The sequence below is a fragment of the Rana temporaria genome, chromosome 8 (assembly GCF_905171775.1).
Source record: "Rana temporaria chromosome 8, aRanTem1.1, whole genome shotgun sequence".
NCBI lineage: Eukaryota > Metazoa > Chordata > Amphibia > Anura > Ranidae > Rana > Rana temporaria.
This window is the reverse complement of record NC_053496.1, coordinates 58,356,732-58,379,800: the sequence shown is the minus strand read 5'-3', so window position 1 is coordinate 58,379,800 and position 23,069 is coordinate 58,356,732. Positions and strand designations below refer to the sequence as shown.

The window sequence follows — 23,069 nt, the reverse complement described above, 5'->3', positions numbered from 1 at the left end:
CCCCGGGCCCCAACCAATGTAGCTGGAGAGCAGAAAGTAATGAGTGAGGTGGAGGATTGCAAAAATTACCACTCCGGTGCAGCGCTCACTGAACGTTGCCCTGACATGAGAGCGGCAGCCTTCTAGTTTGTGCAGTTTTCTTCTCCTTGTGCTCTATGTAAGAGTCCAACAGTTTAGCCTGAGCACTGTGAACAGACTGGTCTCAATGTGTGCTGTGCGCTGTCAGTGTGCGCTGTGCTATGGTGTCAATGGCTGTGCAGTTGTGTGGATCTCAGCGCTGGATTGTACTCCCTCCCGCTGTGCTGCAGCTCCTCTCTGCCAGCCTGAATAAAAGGGGGAAGTGGGGACATGCAAGCGTGGAGCCGCACACACAGGCTCCTGATGATGAGATGAATGGGAGAGAGAGGATGGATAGGAGTTGCAGAGGAGACAGGAAGAGAATGGGGAAGAGACCCAGTTCTAGTGCCCTGTCCCTCTGGTCTGCCCCCAGTGCCCTGTCCCTCTGGTCTGCCCCCAGTGCCCTGTCCCATTTTGTTAAAGTTGTTGTTGGTAATATTTAATTTTGTAACTTGATTCTACATAAAACATTGTCATTCCATGAGATAATCTACGAGGCGTGTTTACGGGTGCAATTAGGCGCAGGGCAGTGTATGAATTGGGTAGGGAAACTGGTGGCGAGTAACTCTTGAGGCCTGGCTAGAAGCTCAGGACTTGAAATTTTGAGCCCTGTGTGTATATATATATATATATATATAATATAGCATCTCCAAACGCTAATGGCAAAATAAACCGTGCTGAATCCACCACCAGTTTAGAAGGAATCACTTCTTACCAGATATCCGTGATCCCCTATTACAGAGGATCAAGGAAAGCGTGGTTTCCAATGCGCCTCGAGCGCGCTCACCACTCTTCAGATTGCCTTATTGACATTCAGACCAGTAGATGGATACACGTGGCACATATAAAAACATAAATGCTCCAATAGTGTAAAACCTTTAAATTTATTATAAAAAGTAAAACAAAATATCACACTTACAATAATTTCATCAGTAAAAGCCTAACGTGATGTGCCAGCCAGTGCACAATCCGACAAAGCCGTCCACCGGTTATACGAACAGTAAGACGAGGTGACGTCAGCGCGTCCCTCCACCCTACGTGTTTTGTAAGAGAACTACGTCTTCATATTTGATTGAATGCTGCCACTCCTTGGGCAATTGTTTTTGTCTGGCTCTTTTGATTTTGCAATTGAAGGATGATGGGTGGGAAAGTGGTGACAAGGCCACCTACAGAGCGAATTTGGAGGAGGATCAATTGGGAACTGGCCACCATTCACATATTGTATGACCAGCTTAAATTATAAATAATTTAAAGTGTATTTATCTTTTTTTCCTAAATGCAGCTTTGGTCATGTGACTATGCCTATCCCTGCATGTTAAGCTCCAGCATTGGTTTGTAGGTTGACTTTCATGGTGCTGCTCACATGTCACAGTGTTGTAATGTTTGAGAACTGACCAATCCAGGCAGAACACTGTGAGGATGTGCGCGATTGTGCTGAGCCTTGAGAGGGGGGGGGGGGTCTATGACAGCCTAGGCTTACAAGGATGGATTGTATGATGCTGGTTATCATTCAGCCTGTAAGTGGCATAGTGCCCATGGTACAAAAGTACAGAGAGGAGAAAGTACATAATTTTTGATTATAAATTAAGTCAATAAAATAAATGGGAAGCTAGAGTTGGGCTTTAGGTGTGCATTCTGTGCTAGCATGTTATGAGCTAGCCTAAGGAGTATGCACATCTAAAAGTATACTGCAGATCTCTTCTTTCATATAATTGTAGGCTTTCATTTGTCAGCAGATTACTTTATTAAGAAATTATCTAGCCGACTAGAAAAGTATTGATTTTTCATTAATTTTTTTAACAAAATGCAGAATCTGTTCAATGCTGCAACTGTCCTCCACCAGCACTAAGACTGAGAACTGAGCGATCAAACACCACTGATTGCTCAGCTCAGTCTGCAGAGAGCGGGTGATTGTCGGTCACCGACTCTCTGCTCTGCCTGGCTTTAGCCCGTTGTCAGTGCAGAACGAACTGGACTCCTGTCATCCATAGGAGAAGTACAGCCAAAAACGCTTTGGCTATTTATTTTTTATTTATTTTTTTGATGCCAGCACTGATATGAAATGGAAGAACAGTGAAAATATATAAATTCAAAGTGACAAGCTTGTTTGGTTGGCCCGGATTGATTGAATGGGTCTATGTTTTTTTTTTTTTTTTCTTTTTTTGTTGCAAGTATACATTTTGACATTGCTGTTGAAAGTGACTCTGTTACTTCCCAAAAAAGTCAAAAATACCTGTAATCAAAGACTTTTTAATACTTGCCTCTCTGGTAGGTAACATGTATGAACTGCTGTGCAAAAGTGGACAGCACCCGGCAAAGTGTTCACATCCGATTGTGTCGGATGCCTGGTCCACCGTGGCGCTCAGTGGCTCCTCTGGCCAGCTCCTACTTTACTGCTGTGCCTGTAGTGAGATGGTCACATGGGAACAACTACAGTAGGTAGCAGTGGACCATGCATTTGACCTGAAGTTGGCGACAATTTTGAAGACCTTGCCAGAGATTATATTGTTTTACCAGGGCTGTGGAGTCGGAGTCGAGGAGTCGGAGTCGGGGGAAATTTTGGGTACCTGGAGACGGAGTCGGCAAACAATGCACCGACTCCGACTCCTACTAAATTTAGATTGGAAAAAAAAAAAAAAAAAAAGCAAGTTTAAATGTCCCAATTCACAAAAAGTTATAATTAATGACTTCTCTACTGTAAGAATAAAGACCAATGCATGCAGTGCCTCACGTAACCGCAAAACGAACACGTTAAGTGACCGTGAAGAAGCATGCTTTTCATGTGCTTCACTATATGGCACGCAACGCACAATTAGGAGCTGCAATACTTATACTTTCCATAGTGTTGTGTTCTGCTTTTACAGGGAACGCATGTTAGAGAACCAGTAAGTGTCCAAATAAAAAAATTCCAACAGGAGTTTTATAAAGCACTAAAAGAAGTTGAAAAGTATGATCGCTCATCAAAACTTACTGTTGAAGAAGCCATCCTTGTTTATCCAGAGATCGTTAGTGATGTGGCCAGAATAGTTACTGCAATGCCACCCACCCAAGTCAGTGTCGAAAGATTATTTTCAGCCCTAAAAATAATAAAGTCTGACTTAAGAGCCTCTATGAAAGAGGATCTGGCAGAGGCAATTCTCTTCCTTAGAACTCTACATTGAATTGATTTGCATTTGCTAAGCCTAGAACTACATTTCAAGATTAATATAAACCATTTATAGGTTTTGCAGATTTTGTTTTTGGTTCATTTATAGATAAGCTTTGTTTTTGTTCTAAAACAACCAAATAATGTGGTTTGTATTTTTGAACTGGTAAAGATCCTGTTCCTGATGTTTATGCCTGCTGCTACTATCCAGTCACTTGATTGTTTTCATTGTGTTTGTCTTTTGCTTAAACTGTGCAATACAGTAGACTGTTGGCTTCCCAGCCAGTAGTCCTGCGGTAGGTTGCGTTTCTTTCCCTCAAGGAATGTATAAAATACATTCGCATATTAATACAGTGGAGTCGGAGTCGGGGAGTCGGAGTCGGAAGTACATAAAACTGAGGAGTCGGAGTCGAAACATTTATCTACCGACTCCACAGCCCTGTGTTTTACACAGAGAAGTTCAGACTTGCTGCCTGTTGGGGAGTGTTCTGTCGCACAATTCTAATATTTTATTTTTTTTTGTAAACGGCAGTCTCTTTAAATGGTAATGAAATAAATTAATGAATATCTTTAGACCTAGAAAATATATATATCTGCTCATATTTTTTGTTTTAGGTCAAGAGATTTTAATGACTTTTTGCGGAAAAGCTTAGAGAAAAATGTTGATAATCGCTGGACTCCTGCTCAATTGCTACAGGTAACAGAGAACACAGGGACTTTGTATAGCAGGGATGTAATACTTTACATGTAAATAAGTAAAATTTGAATGCGTTTGCCCGTAGCACCCATTTGTGTCAGTGGTCCACTCCAACAAGCCCGTACGAGAGCTGATTGCGGAAGCCAAGGCTGAGGTTTTGGAGGAACTGGAAGAAGCTAAAGAGGAGGAGGAGGATGATGACGCTGAGAACTCTTTGGTTAGTGTTTTAGTGTTCTCTAAATTTTGAGGTTTTATGATCGTGTTGCTTGCAAATTGTGTGCATTCTTTAGTATGAATGGGACTTATGGTAGATACGGTCTTTTGGGTTGTTTATAGATAAAGAAATCGTACTGAATACGTCTACTCAACTGACAAATTGTAACTGTTAATATACTGAATGGGCCCCTGATTTAGAAGCAGTCATTTTTGTAATGCCACCTAATACACTGGAATCATTTTCCTGATTGAGGTCAACCAAAAGTAGAAATTTAAAAGGGAATAAAATGTAGTGCCTGTCAGATTTTCGTTTGTGCCAGTGAGTACAGAACCAAGTATAATTTTGGGGTGATAACATTTTTGTATGGAATTTGTTGATGATGACAAGAAAGCTTGTTATCCAACATTATACCCCCAGCAACAATAGACCCCCCCCCCCCCCACAACAATAGATGACCCCAATACCAATAGATCCTCCCACAAGAATGTAAACCCCCCAGCAACAATAGTCCCCCCCCCCTATAACAATCCAGCTGCAACAACAGATTTCCCAGTAGCCGGCATCAATAGGCATCTCCTTCACCAGTAGATCCCTCCTAGCAACAATTGACCCCCAAGCAACACAAAAAGCAATCTTCTGCACTTGTGGGCTTAGTCTATAGGTACGTGGTGCAGCCAACCCTCTGGATAAAACAATGCTTGCGGTCTTGCTGCCCTCCTCAGAACAATGGCTCTTCAGCCTCCCCCTGCAGCGCTTCCGGCTTCTCCTCCACCCCCTCCCTCCAGGGGGATAAGTTCTAGCATCTACAACCGCTTTTTCCCTGCTGGCTTCTTTCCTCTCCTACTGGCAGCTGCAGGGAATGTTTTAGGTTGGAGAGTGGGAGAAGGGGGCAGTAAATATGTCATATAACAATGATTTTAGTGTATTTTTAACAAAAATATAATTTATTTTCTGGGGGGGTGGGGGGAGGGAACCGGGCGGGCCCTGTCGGGTAACCAGAATGGAGCCCCATGATTTCTAACATAAGCCCTGAGTACACCCCAGCACCCCTTGCCATCATTCATTTAGTGCTGGAGTTGCCAGAACTGCATTCCCCCATGTTCCCGCTGGAAAAAAAGCCCTGATTTTCTCTATGTACCCTTGTGACTATTGCAGCCAGGACTAAAAATAAAGTATATCTAAAATTTTAAGCTATCAACAGGGACATTTTTCCAACAAGGGATCTTGTTCAGGCATGGAAAAATCTAAGAATGCTTTTCCCTTAATTTGAACAGATTTTCTGTTGTGTCTTCAGGACAGGAAATTAAGGTATTACTCCTCAGTGGAACCATATAACCATAAGGCACAAAAAATATAAGGCACAAAAAATCTGACAGGGTCCAAAACTACTAAAATATATACCGTAGGCTTTTGATATACTGTACGTTATTTATTTGTGTATGTTTCCAAACACTTTTCAGCTTTTGTAATATTTGTTAATTTTTTTTTCTTTTAGCCTGTTCGTGACAGTAAACGGGCTTCTTCAGACCTTAGCATAGCAAGCTTGGAAGATGATAAACTTTCCCAGAATGCTTCAACTCTTGAACCTGTTTTTGAAAAACCTACAGCTGTTGAGGCTGATGATAAACTCCTAAATCAGGATAACATATCAGATGCTGCTAAAGTGAAAGTGGAGGAAACGCCTGATGTTCAGAAGCCCGCCACTCCAGAGGTCACCAGGAAAGAAAATGAAATACCAGCTGCTGAGAAGACTGAGATACCCTTGATTCAGGACAAGGAAAAGGAAGATGAAGTTGGAGTGGCAGTTTCTGTTTCAGGTGCAGACAGCCTACCAGAAAAGGCAGAAGAGCCCTCACCTCCATTAGTGGTTGAAGAAAAGAATCCAGACATTAACGAAGATCATCCTACAACTGCAGAAGCTGAGGTCCGTCAACCTGTTCCCGTATCTGAAGAGGGAGAAATTACAAATGAGAAAGAAGCAGAGGGTGCAAAACTGGACTTAATTTGTGTGCCAACTAATGAAAATATTCCTGAGACAACAGATCAGGTTCCTAAGGTGGAACTTATAGAAGAGCAGAAACCTGAACCTCATGTTGAGGAAAATGGTACAAGTGAAGAATCAGTTGATGATAAGTCTGATCAGACAGCAAACACTAATGATGAAATTAAAGAGTTAACTGCTGTATCAAAGGCTGATGATATTCAAGAGTTAGTTGAAGTAGGTTCCCAAACAAAACCGGAGACAGCCGAGGTCTCACCTGAGCATGACGGAAACCAGGAAATAACGGAAGGTCCATCTAATATAAGCATTGCTTCAAAGGATGAAGATGACCTAAAAATAGAAGATGCAAATGAAGTAAATCATGTAAATGGTGATGGAGAACTTGCACCATCTTTACCTGTTAAAACAGATGATGACCAAAGAGAGGACCCAAGCGGAATTCCTGATGACGGTACAAAGGATCTATCCAGTGAAAATGTATCTTTGGCTCCACAGTCCGATAAAGAGTCCATCCAAAGTCTTCCCCAGGATGATGTTGTGAATTCCGATGATAGTGCTGCTCTTCTGATGGATGATTCCCAAGTTGATGTACCTAGTATTAGTGTCATTGCTGCTGAAGAAGAAAGGAAAGAAAAACCAGTAGAGTCTCAGTCAGGAGAAACAGAAATTCAAAAGGAAATGGATTCTGACTCTGGAATGGGAAAACCAGTAGAGTCTCAGTCAGGAGAAACAGAAATTCAAAAGGAAATGGATTCTGACTCTGGAATGGGATCAACTGCTGACAGCGGCAGCATGGACTTGAATTTGTCCATATCGAGTTTCTTAACTAAGAAAGAATCAGGGTCATTATCTTTACAGGTAAGAGTATAAGAACATTAAACTGTGGTATTTCTTTGGAGAGAATTCAAAGTGGTAGGATTGGGGAAATTCATCAACCAATAATGTTAAATGATACGTTCACCTTTTAACAAAAAATAATAAATGCACATTTTTTTTCTGACTTTATTTTATTTTTTAGCATTTACTATTTTTTGTTTTAGGAGCCTGGAAAGCATTGCACAAGCGATCAGCAGATCTGTCGGTGTAAGCTGTTTGCCCATTCACACCGTTTGCCGTTTTACACTGACAGGAAGAATCCATGAGCTACCACAGCGCCGTGGTAGTTCATTGAGAACTGCAAATGCCGTTGGTAGTTGTAGTCCATTGATTCACAGAACATTGTTTAATGAATAACACAACTGGGTGGATGGCAGTGATTGAGGGAAGAAGATCCCACGCTCGTTGCCCAAACAGGGGAGCGGGGGGAGGGGGAATGGGTGGCTGTTCCTTCAGAGTGCATGCGCCAGTGATGTCATGGCTGCATGTATAGTAAGTATCATTACAGATATTTGCACTACCTGTAGGTAAGCCTAGTTTATAGCCTTACTTATAGGTAAAAGTGATGGAAGGTAACTTCCACTTTAATTACTGCTGCCGGCTGTGACCAGCGGCGGTAATTGTACAAAAAAAAAAAAAACATTGAGATTGGTTGCTCAATAGTTTGACAACCAGTCTTCCCATAGATGAATTAAAAGCAGGAACCGGCCGAATTTCGATCCATCTATGGCTGGCCTTGGACTATCAGACCATGTGCTTTTAGCAGCAATGTTTCAGCAGACGTATGACCACTACAGGGGATGTCTACAAATCTGTATAAGAAAATCTCTCTTGCTCATTACAAGTATGACTGCAAAAAACACATCATAATTTTACATTATATGAAAATCCTTGTAGCAGTAAATATTTTTTGCTTATGAAGAAGCAAATTGCATTTTATTTCTGTAATATGAGATTAACATTTGAAGTGGTATGCATTTGAATTCCTGAAAGCTCTTAAAGCATTTTGTAATATTTGCCTCACATGTTGCTTTATTCTCAAGGAGACAAAAAGACAGAAGAAAACTCTAAAGAAGACTAGAAAGTTCATGGTTGATGGAGTAGAAGTGAGTGTCACAACCTCCAAGATTGTGACTGATAATGATTCCAAGAACGAGGAGATGCGATTCCTCAGGTATGTTATCTTTAGTGTGTGGCAAGGTGAAATAGTTTGGTATTAATACTACTTCTGTTCCTTTGTTTAAGCTCCGTAGGGTCTTCGTTCACTTTCTTATGCAGATACTAGATAGTGCTACTAGTTGATTTCTGCACTTCATCTAACACAGTTCTTTGAGAATATGGTACCTTATTGCAATGTTAGCTGTACAGGGACTGATGATGTGTACTGAGAGGTAGTTGAAGATCTAATCTGTAGTTACGTGGCTTGTGTATGGGTGGCTCAAATATCAAACAGCAGGAGTGTAAAATCTGGTGTATGTTTTTCATTAAGGATGAGCTCCAGTGTGTTCGCATGGTACACGTGCAGAGCCCGCCAGGAAGTCTGCACGGCGCTGCGCTAATCACAGCCAGGGAGACATTTCCCGATCTCTGCAGCCGAGCATCGGGACAATGTCTCCCTGGCTGTGATTAGCGCAGCGCAGACTTCCTGGCGGGCTCTGCACGTGTACCATGCGAACACGCTGGAGCTCATCCTTATTTTTTATACACTTCTTCACCTAATTCCTGTGATGATTGTTTGGATTGTCCGATTATTTAGGCTTATTGGTACAGATCAGATAGGCAGATTTTTAGATTTGGTTTCATTCATAGAAAATCAATGACAGTGCTGCAAACACCTGGTCTGCGTGCTGGCTCAAGTTAGATGGCCCCGATCAGAAAGGCAAGACCATAGGTTTTTTTATTTTTTTTAGAATTGGACAAAGTGGATTATGGAGGTGTCACCCACTGCAGCATGTCAAATTTCAGCTAAAACCAGCATTTTTTTCCTGTCATACAAGCACAAAATATCAGGCTGATATAGATACCCTGTACATACGATAAATCTCTGTGATATGGAGAGATATCTGGGTGTCAAATGAATTGGATTTACAGTGGCAGGTTGGGTTCTTTTTATATATTCATATCAGTTCTTTAGATTTCCACTTAGAAAATTCAATAGGTATAAATCAAAAAGCTTACCTATCATTAGATGTGATGGCTGCATTTGCTTTCTTTTTTAGACTGTTTTTTCCTCAGGTTTCACCCGGTGATCTGGCCAGTATCACATCTCCTGTATTAGGGTGCTTGCATCCTGGAAGAAGGAACAACGCCGACACCTTTGGACAGCAGCATTGTTAAGCTGGGTACACACAGGCCTAATATCAATTGGTTCAGCAGGAACCGGCTGACATTTGGTCATGTTGTACAGCTCCCTAGATTTATTGGGGTGTTCCTACTGTCTTATACTCCTATATCATCTTATTCAAGGTTTAGCAGCCAGTTCAATGAGTTTTATAGCTCGTCATTTCAGGTGGCCACTGTTAAAGCTTATTTACATATAGATAAAGGAAAATACAGGAATTGTCATAATAGGTGTTGATCTGGTGGTTGGCAGGTTTTTATTTTACACGTATGTTCATTTTAATCACATACAATACCTTTATTGAAGTGGGTTTTAATCAATTGAGTGCTGTCAGTGTATATGTTTCATACATTTCCAAATATTTTTGAAACCACTCTATATTCTCTATTATTTTGAGGAGCCCACATCCTTTTTTCCCAAGTCATCTTCCAGGATGGCCTTATGAGAGAGTGGCCCCTCCCACCTAGCACAGGAAACACAAATCCACAGTATAAAGACAGGTGATATGCATGGTCCCTCAGTTATTGTGTTTCTTCCGGCCAGACAGGTTCACTGTTTTTTCTTTCTTCATCTGTCAGGCCTTTGTGCTAGGTTGCCGGGGCCTCCTGGGCTAGAATCTGGTTCTCCTGGGGCAGTGTTCCTAGGCAGAGGGAAAACCAAGCCGGGGCTCCCCTGGGGGTCTTTGGACCCAGGGGAGGCTGAGAGGGACCCTCTATCCCTCTTCTATGTTCTTTATGTCCTGAGGGCAGCCATAGTAGGAGGCTAACATTTCCCCTGTGGTTGTAGTGCAGTGCACTCACCTGCTAGCTTCCCTCTACGTGTGCTGTGCAGCCAGGCACGGTTTCCTGGTCTCTGGAGAGCTGAGAACAATATGCTGAGGTCACTTCCGGTCCGGCTGATGACCTTTTTTCGTCTGAAGTGAGGCGACAGGGACGCTAATGGCCATCTTGGATGTGGCAGACTTTGGAATGGAGCCCTGTGAACGCCAATAGGGTTAAGGGGGAATGCAGTTTTCGCTCAGCATGCCGATCCACACATGCCAGGCCAGGATCCACAGGGAGGACGTGGGCTTTGCTGAGCAGCTTAGTTAAGGACCCTGCATTGACCGGAATGGAAGGAGCCTGAGAAGAGGGTTTTTCTCCCTAGGAGCCTTTAAAAGAAGATTTCCGTTTTTAAAGAGGAAGACACATCACTTTGGGAGAAATGTCCTAAACTGGATGCAGCCCTGTCCAAGGTAGCAAAGCGTTCAGATGTTTTCTTTGAAGACGCAAGGTCATGTAAAGTTACTATGGATAGGAAGGCAGAAGGTTATCTTATTTTGTTAAAACAGCTAAACATGTTACTAGAGAGTTATACTCCAAAAGAGGAACTTCTGGGTCTTAAAGGGGATTCCACGGCGGCTGTCTCGGCTCCTCCCTACTAAAGCTAACCTCCTCTGGGAAGCTCTTTCCCGGTTTGCAGTAAAAGGCCTGAAACAGACAATTTACTTTCAATTTAACGCTTTGCCTTTCGGACTAGCATCAGCTCCGAGAATATTTACAAAAATGTGAGCGGAAGCGCTGCAGGCTTTAAGGACAAAAGGGATCTTGATGGTACCATATTTGGAAGACTTACCTTTTATTCGCAAAAACGTCAGCGGAATTGGAAAAGTCTTTAATAGAGTTACTTTCCTGGGGTACATAGTGGATTTCCTAGTGGCAAAAATCTTTTTACCAAGAGAAAAAAAGAGTAATGCTAATGGTGAAAAATTGACAGGCTCATGATGAATCCCACAGCATTCATCGGGAAGATAATGAGGTTATTGGAAATGACAGCTGCTATTCTGGTAGTGACTTGGGCCCAGACTCGCATGAGAGCTCTTCAAGGGTTCATGTTGTCAGTATGGGATGGTCACCAACAATCACTGAACAATTTGGCAGAACTACCGAGTCAAGTGAAGGAATCCTTCCAGTGGTGGCTGCAAGATAATCTGTTGCTAGGACGCTGCTGGATGCAGGTAGACCCATTAAGAATTGCAACAGACAGAAGTGCATGGGGATGAGGAGCTCACATGGACCACCAGGCACCGCAAAGAAAATGGGATCAGTCCTGGGCCAAAAATTCTTCCAATGCAAGAGAACTGAGAGCCATCTGGGATACCCTAAGCAACTTTGCATGCAGCAAGGGAAGACACATATTAATCCTTTCAGACAATATCGCCGCAGTATCCTATATCAACCAACAACGAGGCACGCGCTCAACAATCCTCAGAGAAATAGCAGAGTTAATATTTGCCTGAGCAGAGAAGAACGTTCTTTCTCTTGCAGCACATCAAAGGGAAGTTAAATTCATTAGAAAATTTTCTGAGCAGGGAGCAGATGGCACATACTGAGTGGAGTCTGAACCAATATGTATTCTAGCTAGTCGCTCAAAACTGGGGCTATCCAGAGATGAACCTTTTTGCTTCCTTAAATGTGAAAGTTGGAGAATTCTTCCCGATACACAGGGATCAGAGTAGTTTGGGGTTGGATGCGTTCGCTCAACCCCTGGTCAGGGAAGCTATTGTATGCATTTCCCCCCTTCAGGTTAATTCCGAAAGTCTTACAGAAGATCCAAACTACAGATGCAAAGGTCATAGTGATAGCGCCGTTCTGGCCGAAGAGAGCATGGTTTCCTGCACACCAAAACCTCTCGATCATAGACCCCTGGAAACTTCCAGTAAGAGAGGATTAACTCGTTTAAGGGGAAATGTTTCATCCGCTAGCGGACCGGTTTTCTCTGACTGCCCGGCTCCTGAGGAGCAATTCCTAAAAAACTAAGGTCTGTCACGGAAAGTAATTTGTACTATATTGGATAGTAGGAAAAAGTCCACCAATCTAATTTACTCCAAAATTTGGAAGAAATTCTTCTACTGCCAGAATAAAGGCAGGACCTTCAGCTCTATAATCCCAGCTGTACTTGATTTTTTACAGGACAGTACAGATTTAGGTCTTGCACTCAATACTTTTAAAGTGCAGGTAGTGGCATTATCCAACTATTTGGATGTGTAATTAGCAGACAACACTTTGATAAAAAGGTTCATCAAGGCAGTCTCTAGGAAAAGACCTCCTCAATAAAAGAGATTTCCCCTTTGGGATTTATCGGCAGTACTACAGAGTTTTAAAAAAGAACCATTTGAACCTCTAGAAGAAAGCTCCTAACATACAAAACCGTTCTCGTGGTAGCCCTGGTGTCAGCATTTAATTAGAAGCATTGTCAATTGCTGAATCTTACTGCCTTATTTTCCCTGACCAGAATAATTGTATCCATGGATCCAGGGTTCCTACCAAAAGTGTCTACTGATTTTTCACAGGTCTGAGGACATAGTAATTCCGTCTTTCTGTGGGCAAGCACGCAATTTAAATTTTTTTTTTTTTTTTTTTTTAAATTGATGTCAGGAGATGCCTCTTATGCTTCAATCGAAAAAAAACAAACGAATGGAGATCTGTACCAAATCTGTTTGTACTCAGATCCTAGGAAAGGACACCAACATTGCTTGTGTTCGTACAGCGATCTGTTTATTTTTTTGTTCAGCCCACTGGGTGTTAATGTGTTCTGACTGGGGGGCTGCCATTGACTGCCTGCACTGATAGGATGCTGTTTTTTTAGCATGCTGATTCAACCGAATCCAGTCGTGAGGGAGCTATACACACGGGCTGAAAGTTGGCTGGTTCCTGCCGAACTGAGTGTTTTCAGATGATTTTTGGCCCGTGTATACCCGGCATAACTGCTACATCTGAAATGCAGCTCATTCTGTTAAAAATAATAGACTTGCTGGCTAAATTACTAGGTAAATGTAAAGAAGACTAATGCAGACACCACATCTAAAAATTGGTAAGATGCAATTTTAATAAATGTTTGCTTTTGGGTTTAATACCACGTTGTCAAGAAATGAGTGTAGCTATACAATATGTCCTGGCAAGAGAATAGCAAATATACAAGAACAAGTCTCCTGCGCTCTGATATTTTTAGGAACACATGTGGACAGACAGACCTGTGCTGATAGGTCAGTGTCAAGGTGTACACCTCCCGGGTAAGGGGGGGCGTTTTTTCAGGGGCCCCTCCAAATCCTCAAAGCACCTATCCCTTTCATGAGGGTGGTCTCAAACCAGCAATGCAGCCTAAATTGTTTGCTTCTTAAGCTGTCATTCCATATAGACTCTGTCTCCTATCACTGGCTTACAGTATATATTTGTGGGCCGAGTATGTGGAGAAAGGGGTGCTCGTATATGTGATTACCAAGTGGAGAAACAAGTGGGGCTTACCTGACTTCCTTATTTGCGCCTGTCTCCAAAGGATCAATGGACCTGGCAAGAGAATAGGTTAAATACCATTTACTGGAAGAAAATGGTGAACTCTAAACATTGAAACCATTCAAGAAAAAAATGTGTGTTGTGATGTCAACCTAATTTTGAAAATACCACACTTTTTTTTTTTTTGTTCTGTTTTTGACTCACCAGATCCACAGAAGCCTGTATGAAAAGAAATGTGAACGTTTCTGACATCTTTGTTAAAATACTAGCTTTCTGGCTGTGTCTTGCTTCAGTTTTTTTTCAGACCTACTTGCTCATCTGCTTCATAGTTCTACAGCTGATGTAGGAGCTTTACCAACTGTTAAGCTTCACAACAATTTACAGTTTGGGTTTGTTAGCCTTGCATTCAGCCTGTATTCTAGAGGGCCAGAGTACTCTTATCTGTCACGGGAGGACCTCTGTAGAGCTTCACAGCATGAATGACCCTACTTATAATAGTTATGCAACTGCCCATTATATCTGTCAGCATCCAGATTAAACCACGAGAACTGCACCACTACTTCAAAGTAGGGAGGCTTTTGTTTTGATGTGAAGTACAGAGACGTTTAGTTAAATGCAGCAGCCTACTGGTTTTATTGGATTTAACACATTGATCAAATGTAGAGGTCATTGGTCTTTAAGCCATCTTTCAGCAAGAGACAATTTGAACAGCTAGTGATATTGTACAATATACATCTTTGTCTTTGAAAGAGTCTGTTTCCTGAATTAACAAGTGATGAATCACTGCTTTATTTTTCTCCAGACGACAAGAGCTACGGGAGCTTCGGCTGTTACAGAAAGAAGAACAGAGAGCACAACAAATCCTTAGTAACAAATTGTTGCAACAGAGAGAACAGATCTTCCGACGTTTTGAACAGGAAATGACGGTGATTACCAACTTCTCTAAGACTTTGTAGGAAATAATTCACTTAAAACTACTGAATATAAATTACTAAATTCAGAAGTTACCCAGAGCCCTTCTGAGATGTATGACATGTTCTGAACAGTTACTGTTTATGACCCATAAGATGTTTTTAGAGCTGCAAATGGGTCTTTGTTCCTCAATAAAAAGACTTTGGAGGAAGAAAAGAGAATGAGGCATTATATTAAAAACACACTAAAATAGTTCAGTATATACAGTGGGAAAAATAATTATTTCATCCCCTGCAAAATTTTGTAAGTTTGCCCACTTACAAAGAAATTTAGGGCCAGATTCACGTAGGGGAGCGGCGGCGTAACGTATTGTAGATACGTTACACCGCCGCAATTTTTCATCGCAAGTGATTCACCAAGCACTTGCGATAAAAACCTACGCCGGCGGGCTCCGGCGCAAGGTGGGCCAATTTAAATGGGCGTATGCCATTTAAATTAGGCGCGCTCCCTCGCCGGACCTACCGCGCATGCTCCGTTTCCGAATTCCCACCGTGCTTTGCGCGCCGTGACGTCATTTTTTCGAACGGCGCCACGCGTAGCGTAATTCCATATTCCCAGACGGCTTACACAAACGACGTTATTTTTTAAATTTCGACGCGGGAACGACGGCCATACTTTATACAGCAATACGATTGCTGTGTAAAGTTAAGGCACCTAAAACGACGACTAACTTTACGACGGGAAACTAGACTAGCGGCGACGTAGCGAACGCGAAAAACCGTCGGGAATCGCCGTAACTCCTAATTTGCATACCCGACGCTGGTTAACTCCCCCCAGCGGCGGCCGCGGTATTGCATCTTAAGATCCGACAGTGTAAAACAATTACACCTGTCGGATCTTATGGCTATCTATGCGTAACTGATTCTATGAATCAGTCGCATAGATAGAAACAGAGATACGACGGCGTATCAGGAGAAACGCCGTCGTATCCCTTTTGTGAATCTGGCCCTAAGGATCTAGAATTGTTATCATAGGTGTATTTTAAATGATGGAGACCAGGATATCAGCCAAAATCCAGAAAAATACATAATACAAATGTTATCAGTTGAGTTGCAGTTCATAGAGTGATAAGTATTTGATCCCATACAACCAATAATAATTCTGGCTCCCACAGATGGGCTACAGTATGTTTTCATGTGGTACACCAATTTGTCCTGTCGATTTAAGAAGGTGCTCCTAACGAATACTCGTTGGGTGTATAAAAGACACCTGTTCAGAGAATCTCTTCCTTCATTCAAACCTCACCATCATGGGCAAGACAAGAAAAAGCTGTCAAAAGATATCAGGGACAAGATTGTAGACCGACACAAGGCTGGAATGGGCTAAGAGACGATATATCGGCAAGAAACAAGAAGGTGAGAAGGAGACAACTGTTGGAGCAATTATTCGCAAATGGAATAAATACAAAATAACTATCGATCACCCTCGGTCTGGAGCTCGATGCAATATTTGGCCTCATGGGGTGAGGATGATCATGAGAAAAGTTAGGGATCAGCCCAGAAATACAGGGAGGAGCTTGTGAATGATCTCAAGGCAGTTGGGACCACAGTCGCCAAACAAACCATGGGTAGCACAAATACACCACTATGGATTGAAATATTGTAGCGCCCGCAAGGTCCCCTTCCTCAAGACGGCACATGTACTGGCCCATCTGAAGTTTGCCAATGAACATCTAAATGATTGAGAATGATTGGGAGAAAGTGCCGTGGTCAGATGAGACCAAAATTGATCGGACCTGGTGACTATGACCCAAGAACACTATCCCTACTGTCAACCACGGAGGTGGAAACATTATGCTTTGGGGCTGTTTCTTTGCTAAAGGTACAGACCGACTTTGTAGTATTGAGGGGCCAATAGACAAGGCCATGTATTGTAAAATTTTGATTGAGAACCTTCTCACCTCAGCCAGAACACCAAAGGTGGGTCGTGGATGGGTCTTCCAGTATGACAATGACTCAAATCATACTGCCAAGGCATCAAAGGACTGCCCCAAGAAGAAGCACATTGTGGCCTAGCCAGTCTCCAGACCTTAATCCTATAGAAAACTAATGGAGGGAGCTAAAACTTTGAGTTGCCAAGAAACCTTAAGTATTTAGAAGATCTGTAAAGAAGAGTGGACCAAAATCCCTCCTGAGATGTGTGCAAACCTGGTAACCAACTACAATAAATGTTTTGCCTCTGTACTTGCCAAAAAGGATTTCTCCACCACAAAGTTATGTTTTACTTGGGAATAAAATACTTATTTTACTCACTGAACTGCAACTCGATTTATAAAATTTGTATCGTGTAAATGTGGTGTTTTTTTCTGGATTTTTGGTTGATATTCTCTAGCTATCATTTAAAAATACACATATAATAACAATTATAGACCCTTCATGTGGGCAAACTTACAAAATCTGCAGGGGATTAAATAATAATTTTCCCCACTGTAGTTGTATACATCACAAAAACTATAACTGCCAGTTCACACCACTTGCAGTCTGGTGCGTTTTTTTTTCTGCATCAGAAACGCATGGATAGTATGTTATATGGTTTCCAACACCAGTGCGTCTCCATTCCAGATAAAGTTGAACATGCCACATTTTTTCTGCATTGAACTGTACTGTAACGTGGTAAAACACATAAAGAATGCACATGTGCCCCATTTAAAGTGAAGACAGAAAAATGCACTGAAAAGCATCAAAAACGCACAGGAAATGCATCCAGACTGCTTTCTATGGTGTGAACTGGCTCTTAGAATACTTAATAATCTTTTTTTTTTTTATTCACTTTTTTTTTTTTTTTGGTAAAGTTCTGTCCTACCCCCAAATGCATGTGACTCGCCTAGGCAAATAACATGCATTAATGCCCGCTGTGCCCCCTGGGATATGCACGTTACATATCCCAAGGAGTTTTACTCATTCATTGTTAAAGGAGGAGGGGGACGGACCTGGTGTCGCATCATTGTGAGGCCCATTGGCTAAACCCGGAAGAGCCGGCAGGCCTCCCGATGATGTTGGGTAACAAGATAGCAGAGAAAGACCAAGTCGGGGGTTAAATTCTGGGAGGATTTTGAAGGACTTGGCTGGATCTACTGGGAAGGTGAGTACCTGAAATGTTCAGTACCTGCAACAAGACAGGCATGGGTTTGAAAAAAAATGGGGTGCTTGGGTGTGGAGATCTGCATTAATGACAGATTTTCTTTATGGCAGTGTGTGTATCATTTAGATGTGCTAGTATATTTGTTTCCATTCTGTTAACGCCCATCTCTGCGGATAAAACTTTGAAGTGGGTGGGTCAGGAGCCTGCAGAGTAGCTTTAAATGATCCAACATTTACTTTGATTCTTGCATCATTTGTCAGTCATTGAAAACAATAGGCTGAATAAAAAAAAAAATCAGTTTGGGATCTTTAAAAATGTACTATTATTCCATCAGATGAGAGTGAATTTAGCTTGTAAATGGCCATACTATATCTTAGAATTATTTTTTTGTTGCTTGGTCTAAATGAAATATTACTATATCCTGTTTCTTGCCGCAAAGACAAGATGATGGAGGAAGAACAAAAAAAAAAACATTTACAGAACTGTGAATTCCACTGATTTAAACTTTAGAATCACGCTGAGGGAAACCATCATAACTTGATAAACAAAACATTGTATACACTGCAATGGCAAACAAAAGCCAGTTCCAGTCATGTTAAGTGTGATGGACAAATAACTGTGGGGCTCTTAACACACATTCTGAGGCTCCGTTATTAAGCAGCTGGAAGAGAACCTGCCAGTCCTATGATTGGCTTATTCGCTAATCACTGAGTGTTTTTTGTAGTGCTTTGCAGGGAAAACACTTTAAGGGCTACCACGTGCTCCACACCATGTCCTATAAATTATATGTAAAATGTAGGCAGGGGGTTGCCCACTCTCTACCCACTCTCTGCTGTAAATAGACCCTTCTGAAGTAGCATAGATGTATTAACAATGTTTAGTTGCAGCAAATGTAATTCAAGAAAATGTTTTTCCAGGGCAAGAAGCGTCAGTATGATCAGGACATAGAGAACCTGGAGAAACAGCAGAAACAGACCATAGAACGGCTTGAGCAAGAACACACCACTCGTCTAAGAGATGAAGCAAAACGAATTAAGGGAGAACAGGAAAGGGAGTTCTCCAAATTCCAGAGTGTACTGAAAAATAAAAAGAAAGAGGTAAGGCTGTTCTGGCATAATGGGCAAAATATTTCAGTTCCTTCAACCTTTTTAATTGTCACCAGTAAATTTGAATCTGTTAAACTGCTCTGTACATATGACTTATCTTCAGTGTAGAAATTTCTCTTCTGATGACTGGAGAAATTGTTCATGTTATGGCTTCATAAGATTGTTGCCAACATTAGTATGTGTCACCAAACCTAGCTGATTTCATAGTGAGGCGCAACTAGTGCTGAGATCCCTAACCAGCAATCAAATATGTTTTCAGTATTCTGAGTAGAGAAGCATGATGATGGCTAATACATGGTTTATATTGGTTACTCTACATCGTTGCAAAATGTTAATTTAAGCTTGAAATGCCTCGTACACGCGACCAGTTTTCCTGTCTGGAAAACTGCCATGACAGCTTTTGGCCGGGAAAACTGGCCATGTGTATGCTCCATGACAATTTTCCCGACAGGAAAACTGCCGGGAATCCCGGTGGGAAAATGAGAACATGTTTTCTTTTTTCCTGACGGCATTCCCGGCAGTTTTTAAGCCGGCAGTTTTTCTATGGGGAAAGCCTGCTGTGGAGCATACACACGGCCGGGTTTCCCGACCAAAGCTCTAATGGCAGTTTTCCTGCCAGGAAAACCGTCCGTGTGTAGGTGGAAAAAGCTACCCAGCAGATTCTCGGTTTTCCCCTTGGTTTTCCCGGTGGACTTTTTACCGTCAGGAAAACCGATCGTGTGTACAAGGTACAAGGCTGGTTTCACATGGGCAGTCTGATCAGGTCCGCCTGTCAGTTTTTCAGTCGGCCCTGATCGGACCAGCCATTGTTCTCTATGGAGCGGCTGGATAACACCAGCCGGCATCCAATCCTGCCATACAAAAACAGACGAATGAGGAGTCAAGCTATTGAATCTGATGACAGTCGGATGGAAACAGACCGCCTGTCATAGAGAACAGCGAGGCTGTGTCAGTGTTCGCTCTGCATAGTGGAGCAGACATTGTTGTAATATTGTATATTAAAAAAAATATTTAGTATAAGAATTTTATGTATATAAAAAGTTCAAAAAGGTTTAGTTTGTAAGGGTCAGTCAACCCAAAACTTGTTAATTCAGGGTTTGCCAGATGCTGAAGAATTTATTCACTAAACATTTTCATTTTGGCATTTGGGTGCCCAGGTCTGCTTATCTGTTGTGCCCCCCCCCCCTTCAAAATCTCCAAGATGGGCACTAAGCCCATTAGAGACTATACCTGTAACTGAAATGTAAATTTTGGTTTGATTGTTTAATGAAATGTTTTTGTGCTCAGTTACCCTTCTGAAGTGTAATGAAAGAAAAATTGTTGCCTGCCCGTTTGAAATCTGTTTTAGCTTTAAAAAGAATTGTTGGAAATTGGATCTGGCTATAGTGGGTATAGTGCCATCATTCCTAATATAGATACACAAAAGGAAACCCTCTACTTTAAACAAAGTATAGTAAAAATAATTGGTACAAAAGGATTAAAAACCTTAGCATACACAAGGATCATACAATCGGACATATGATAATACAAAATTGTATGTAGCAAAAATTGTGATGACTAACGCGTTTCGAGGATCCTTCTTCAGAGGTGTCAGAGATGATAATACAGGTAATTTGTCGAGTCAGAGGTTACATCGCATATGTATGCCACTAAATTTTAAAACCAACAGGAAGAGAACCGGAAAATGTGCTGATGCTCGCACCACACTGGACATCCATCCATGTACATTTGTATGATCCTTTTGTATGCTTTTTAAGGTTTATTTATTTTTATTTACCTTTTTTGAGGTAGATATAATCTCACTCCTAGAGGGTTTTTTTCGGTGTAAAAAGAATTGTTATTCTGTTTAGCCAGTCCAATAATTTAGACACCCCTGATACATATGAAAACACCATTATTGCCTGCTCTAGCTTTGCAGTTGCCTAGTATACCCCCGTGTTCATTGGACACAGGAGAGGATGCCGACTTGTTTCAGTGTGCTGGAGATGTACGACTGTAAACCACCAAGTTAGACTAGTTTATAAGGTGATCCCCTGCCCAGAGGTGTGGCAAAAAAGTGTGGTGTAAATCTTCAGACTGGCTGCTAAATAAATAAAATCTACAAATCTTTTGGCATGTAAAACAGTTTATTTATCCAACCCTTTTATATAGCCCTTAGTACTGTTTATAATTGCATTATAATGCAGGGGCCTTCTTATAGCGTTCTTCTAATAAGGAAGTCTAGAAAATCTATGCACTGGATAGGCAATATAACAGATGTGAGGAAGGCTGAGCGATTATTGTAATGATAAAAGCTAGAAGTAAATGTTTAAATAAGATATTTTAAATAAAATATGTGAGCATTTAACATTTTTATTTTAACAGTTCTTGAAAAATTTTACCTTTTTTTTTTATATATACCGGTACTGTTGTTTTTTGCATCTATGTCATGTTTTAAATGTATTAGATTGTACATTATCCTGAATAATTATTGTATGCTATTACTGAAGTACCTACCTATTGGTTGTTTATATTGTGTAATAATGTGACATTTTCTTCTCCCTCTCTACTTTGTGAGCTACATTTTGAATCCTTTTCCCCTCCTTGACTTGGTGGTTGGGCCTGAAACACTAATGTTTCACACACGCAGGTGGTGTTACGTTCCATGGTCAGGGGTCTCTTTATAATGATCATTCCTAAGCCCTCTGGTGCACAAGTTTAACAAATCATAATGTACATTAAAAAGTAGTTTATAGGTACATGTTGGCCAAGTATTTTTCCTTCACTGTTATTTATTCTATCAGGCATATATAGTTTAGCGGTGCTAGAAGCAAAGCAAAATGTGCAAAGGGAAGCTTCTGGTAGCAAGCAGATGTCCTCTTCTACTGATCTAATGTAACCTGAATTCTGATTGGTTGCTGCCAATTGTACATTCTCCTTGCTTATAGCCATGTTTTAATGAAAACATCTATACGTATACTATGTTTAATCCGTCCTGTAAAGGCTCTAGCAATTTCCTTTTGGGATGATTTTACAGGTGCTGAATATTCAAGATATGGAAGTATAGGTGTTGCCATGGCTGACTTGTTTTAAAAAGCTTCAGGGCTTTTATTATTTTCTTGGCCTCCCTTTTAAGTGATCCTGGAACCAGCATGCAGACCAGGATGCAAGAATTTTTTGACTTTACTGTCTGCTTGCTTTATTCCAGATCAGTGACTCAATCAACCAGGTCAGGATAAAATTCTTGGAGCCTACACTTTTAAAAACAAGTTCACAATGGAAGCTTTAAAACTGCTAGCCTCACAGGTTGTCTTTTAATAAAGACTGTCTGTCATCTTGTAACAAAAATTTAAAGAAGACTGATGGAACAGAAGTCTTAGGCCTCATTCACACTACGGGCCGTTCGGGTCCGTCTGTCACGTACCTGAACGGCCGCTCCATGCATTCCTAGGGAGCGTCGGATGTCAGTGGAGACATGTCCGCTGACATCCGACCCGATCCGATCCGCTGAAAACAGATGTATGGGGGCCACGTCCCCATCCGTCCATGCGGATCGGATCGGGTAAGATCTGATAAAAACGGACATGCTGTCCGTTTTCATCAGATCGCTCCATAAAACACAGCGGTGCCCGACAAGCCCCTCTCCGCTCAGTGAGCAGAGAGAAGCTTGTCATCCGTCGGCTCAGCGGAGATCTGCGGACTGATCTCCCGCTGAGCCGACGGGAGTGTGAATGAGGCCTTATTACAGTACTTACCTGCACACTTGCCCATTTCGCCATTCTCCTTTGTAATTAAGAGGTACTGCTGAAAAATATTCTGCATCCAACACCTTTGGAAGGATGCCCCCCCCCCCTTTTTAAAAATGTATTTATTTTTACTTTTCTTAGCTGGGAACATGGTCACCTTTTTAAGGTCTATGTTCATCTTACAAATAAAATACAATTTAAAACCTTGGAACTTTACACTGACAGGCTTTCTTGCTGCACCTTGTTGTGCTTGAATTAATTAGCAAGACATACATTTAAGTCCCCCTCTGTCAGTGAATATGTTTAGCTTGGATGGGTGGAAGACAGATAATGGTTCAGACAATAAAATTAGAATATAAGCCTATAGAGGCTGAATAGGCTACAACAGCAAGGTGAAAGGTTTTAGTATGCCCAAATATTATACTTGTGCAGATTGCATCTCTAGTGTTAAACTTTGTGCACACGGCTATATTTCTATTTTTACCACTAAACCTATCTCAGTTAATAGAATTCTATTTT

General features: G+C 41.5%; 1 protein-coding gene across 4 annotated transcripts in view; it reads left to right on the top strand.

Annotated features, from left to right (window-relative positions):
* The window catches only part of SLK (STE20 like kinase), a 105,160-nt gene that overhangs the window by 59,166 nt on the left and 22,925 nt on the right, over positions 1 to 23,069 (top strand). For 3 of the 4 annotated variants that reach the window (XM_040361843.1, XM_040361841.1, XM_040361840.1), the window contains exons 7-12: positions 3,878 to 3,959; positions 4,045 to 4,176; positions 5,672 to 7,036; positions 8,098 to 8,228; positions 14,469 to 14,592; positions 18,637 to 18,816. In XM_040361843.1, coding sequence (XP_040217777.1) covers positions 3,878 to 3,959; positions 4,045 to 4,176; positions 5,672 to 7,036; positions 8,098 to 8,228; positions 14,469 to 14,592; positions 18,637 to 18,816 — 2,014 coding nt within the window. The remainder of the gene's footprint in view (positions 1 to 3,877; positions 3,960 to 4,044; positions 4,177 to 5,671; positions 7,037 to 8,097; positions 8,229 to 14,468; positions 14,593 to 18,636; positions 18,817 to 23,069) is intronic. The other variant, XM_040361842.1, reaches the window with a different exon arrangement.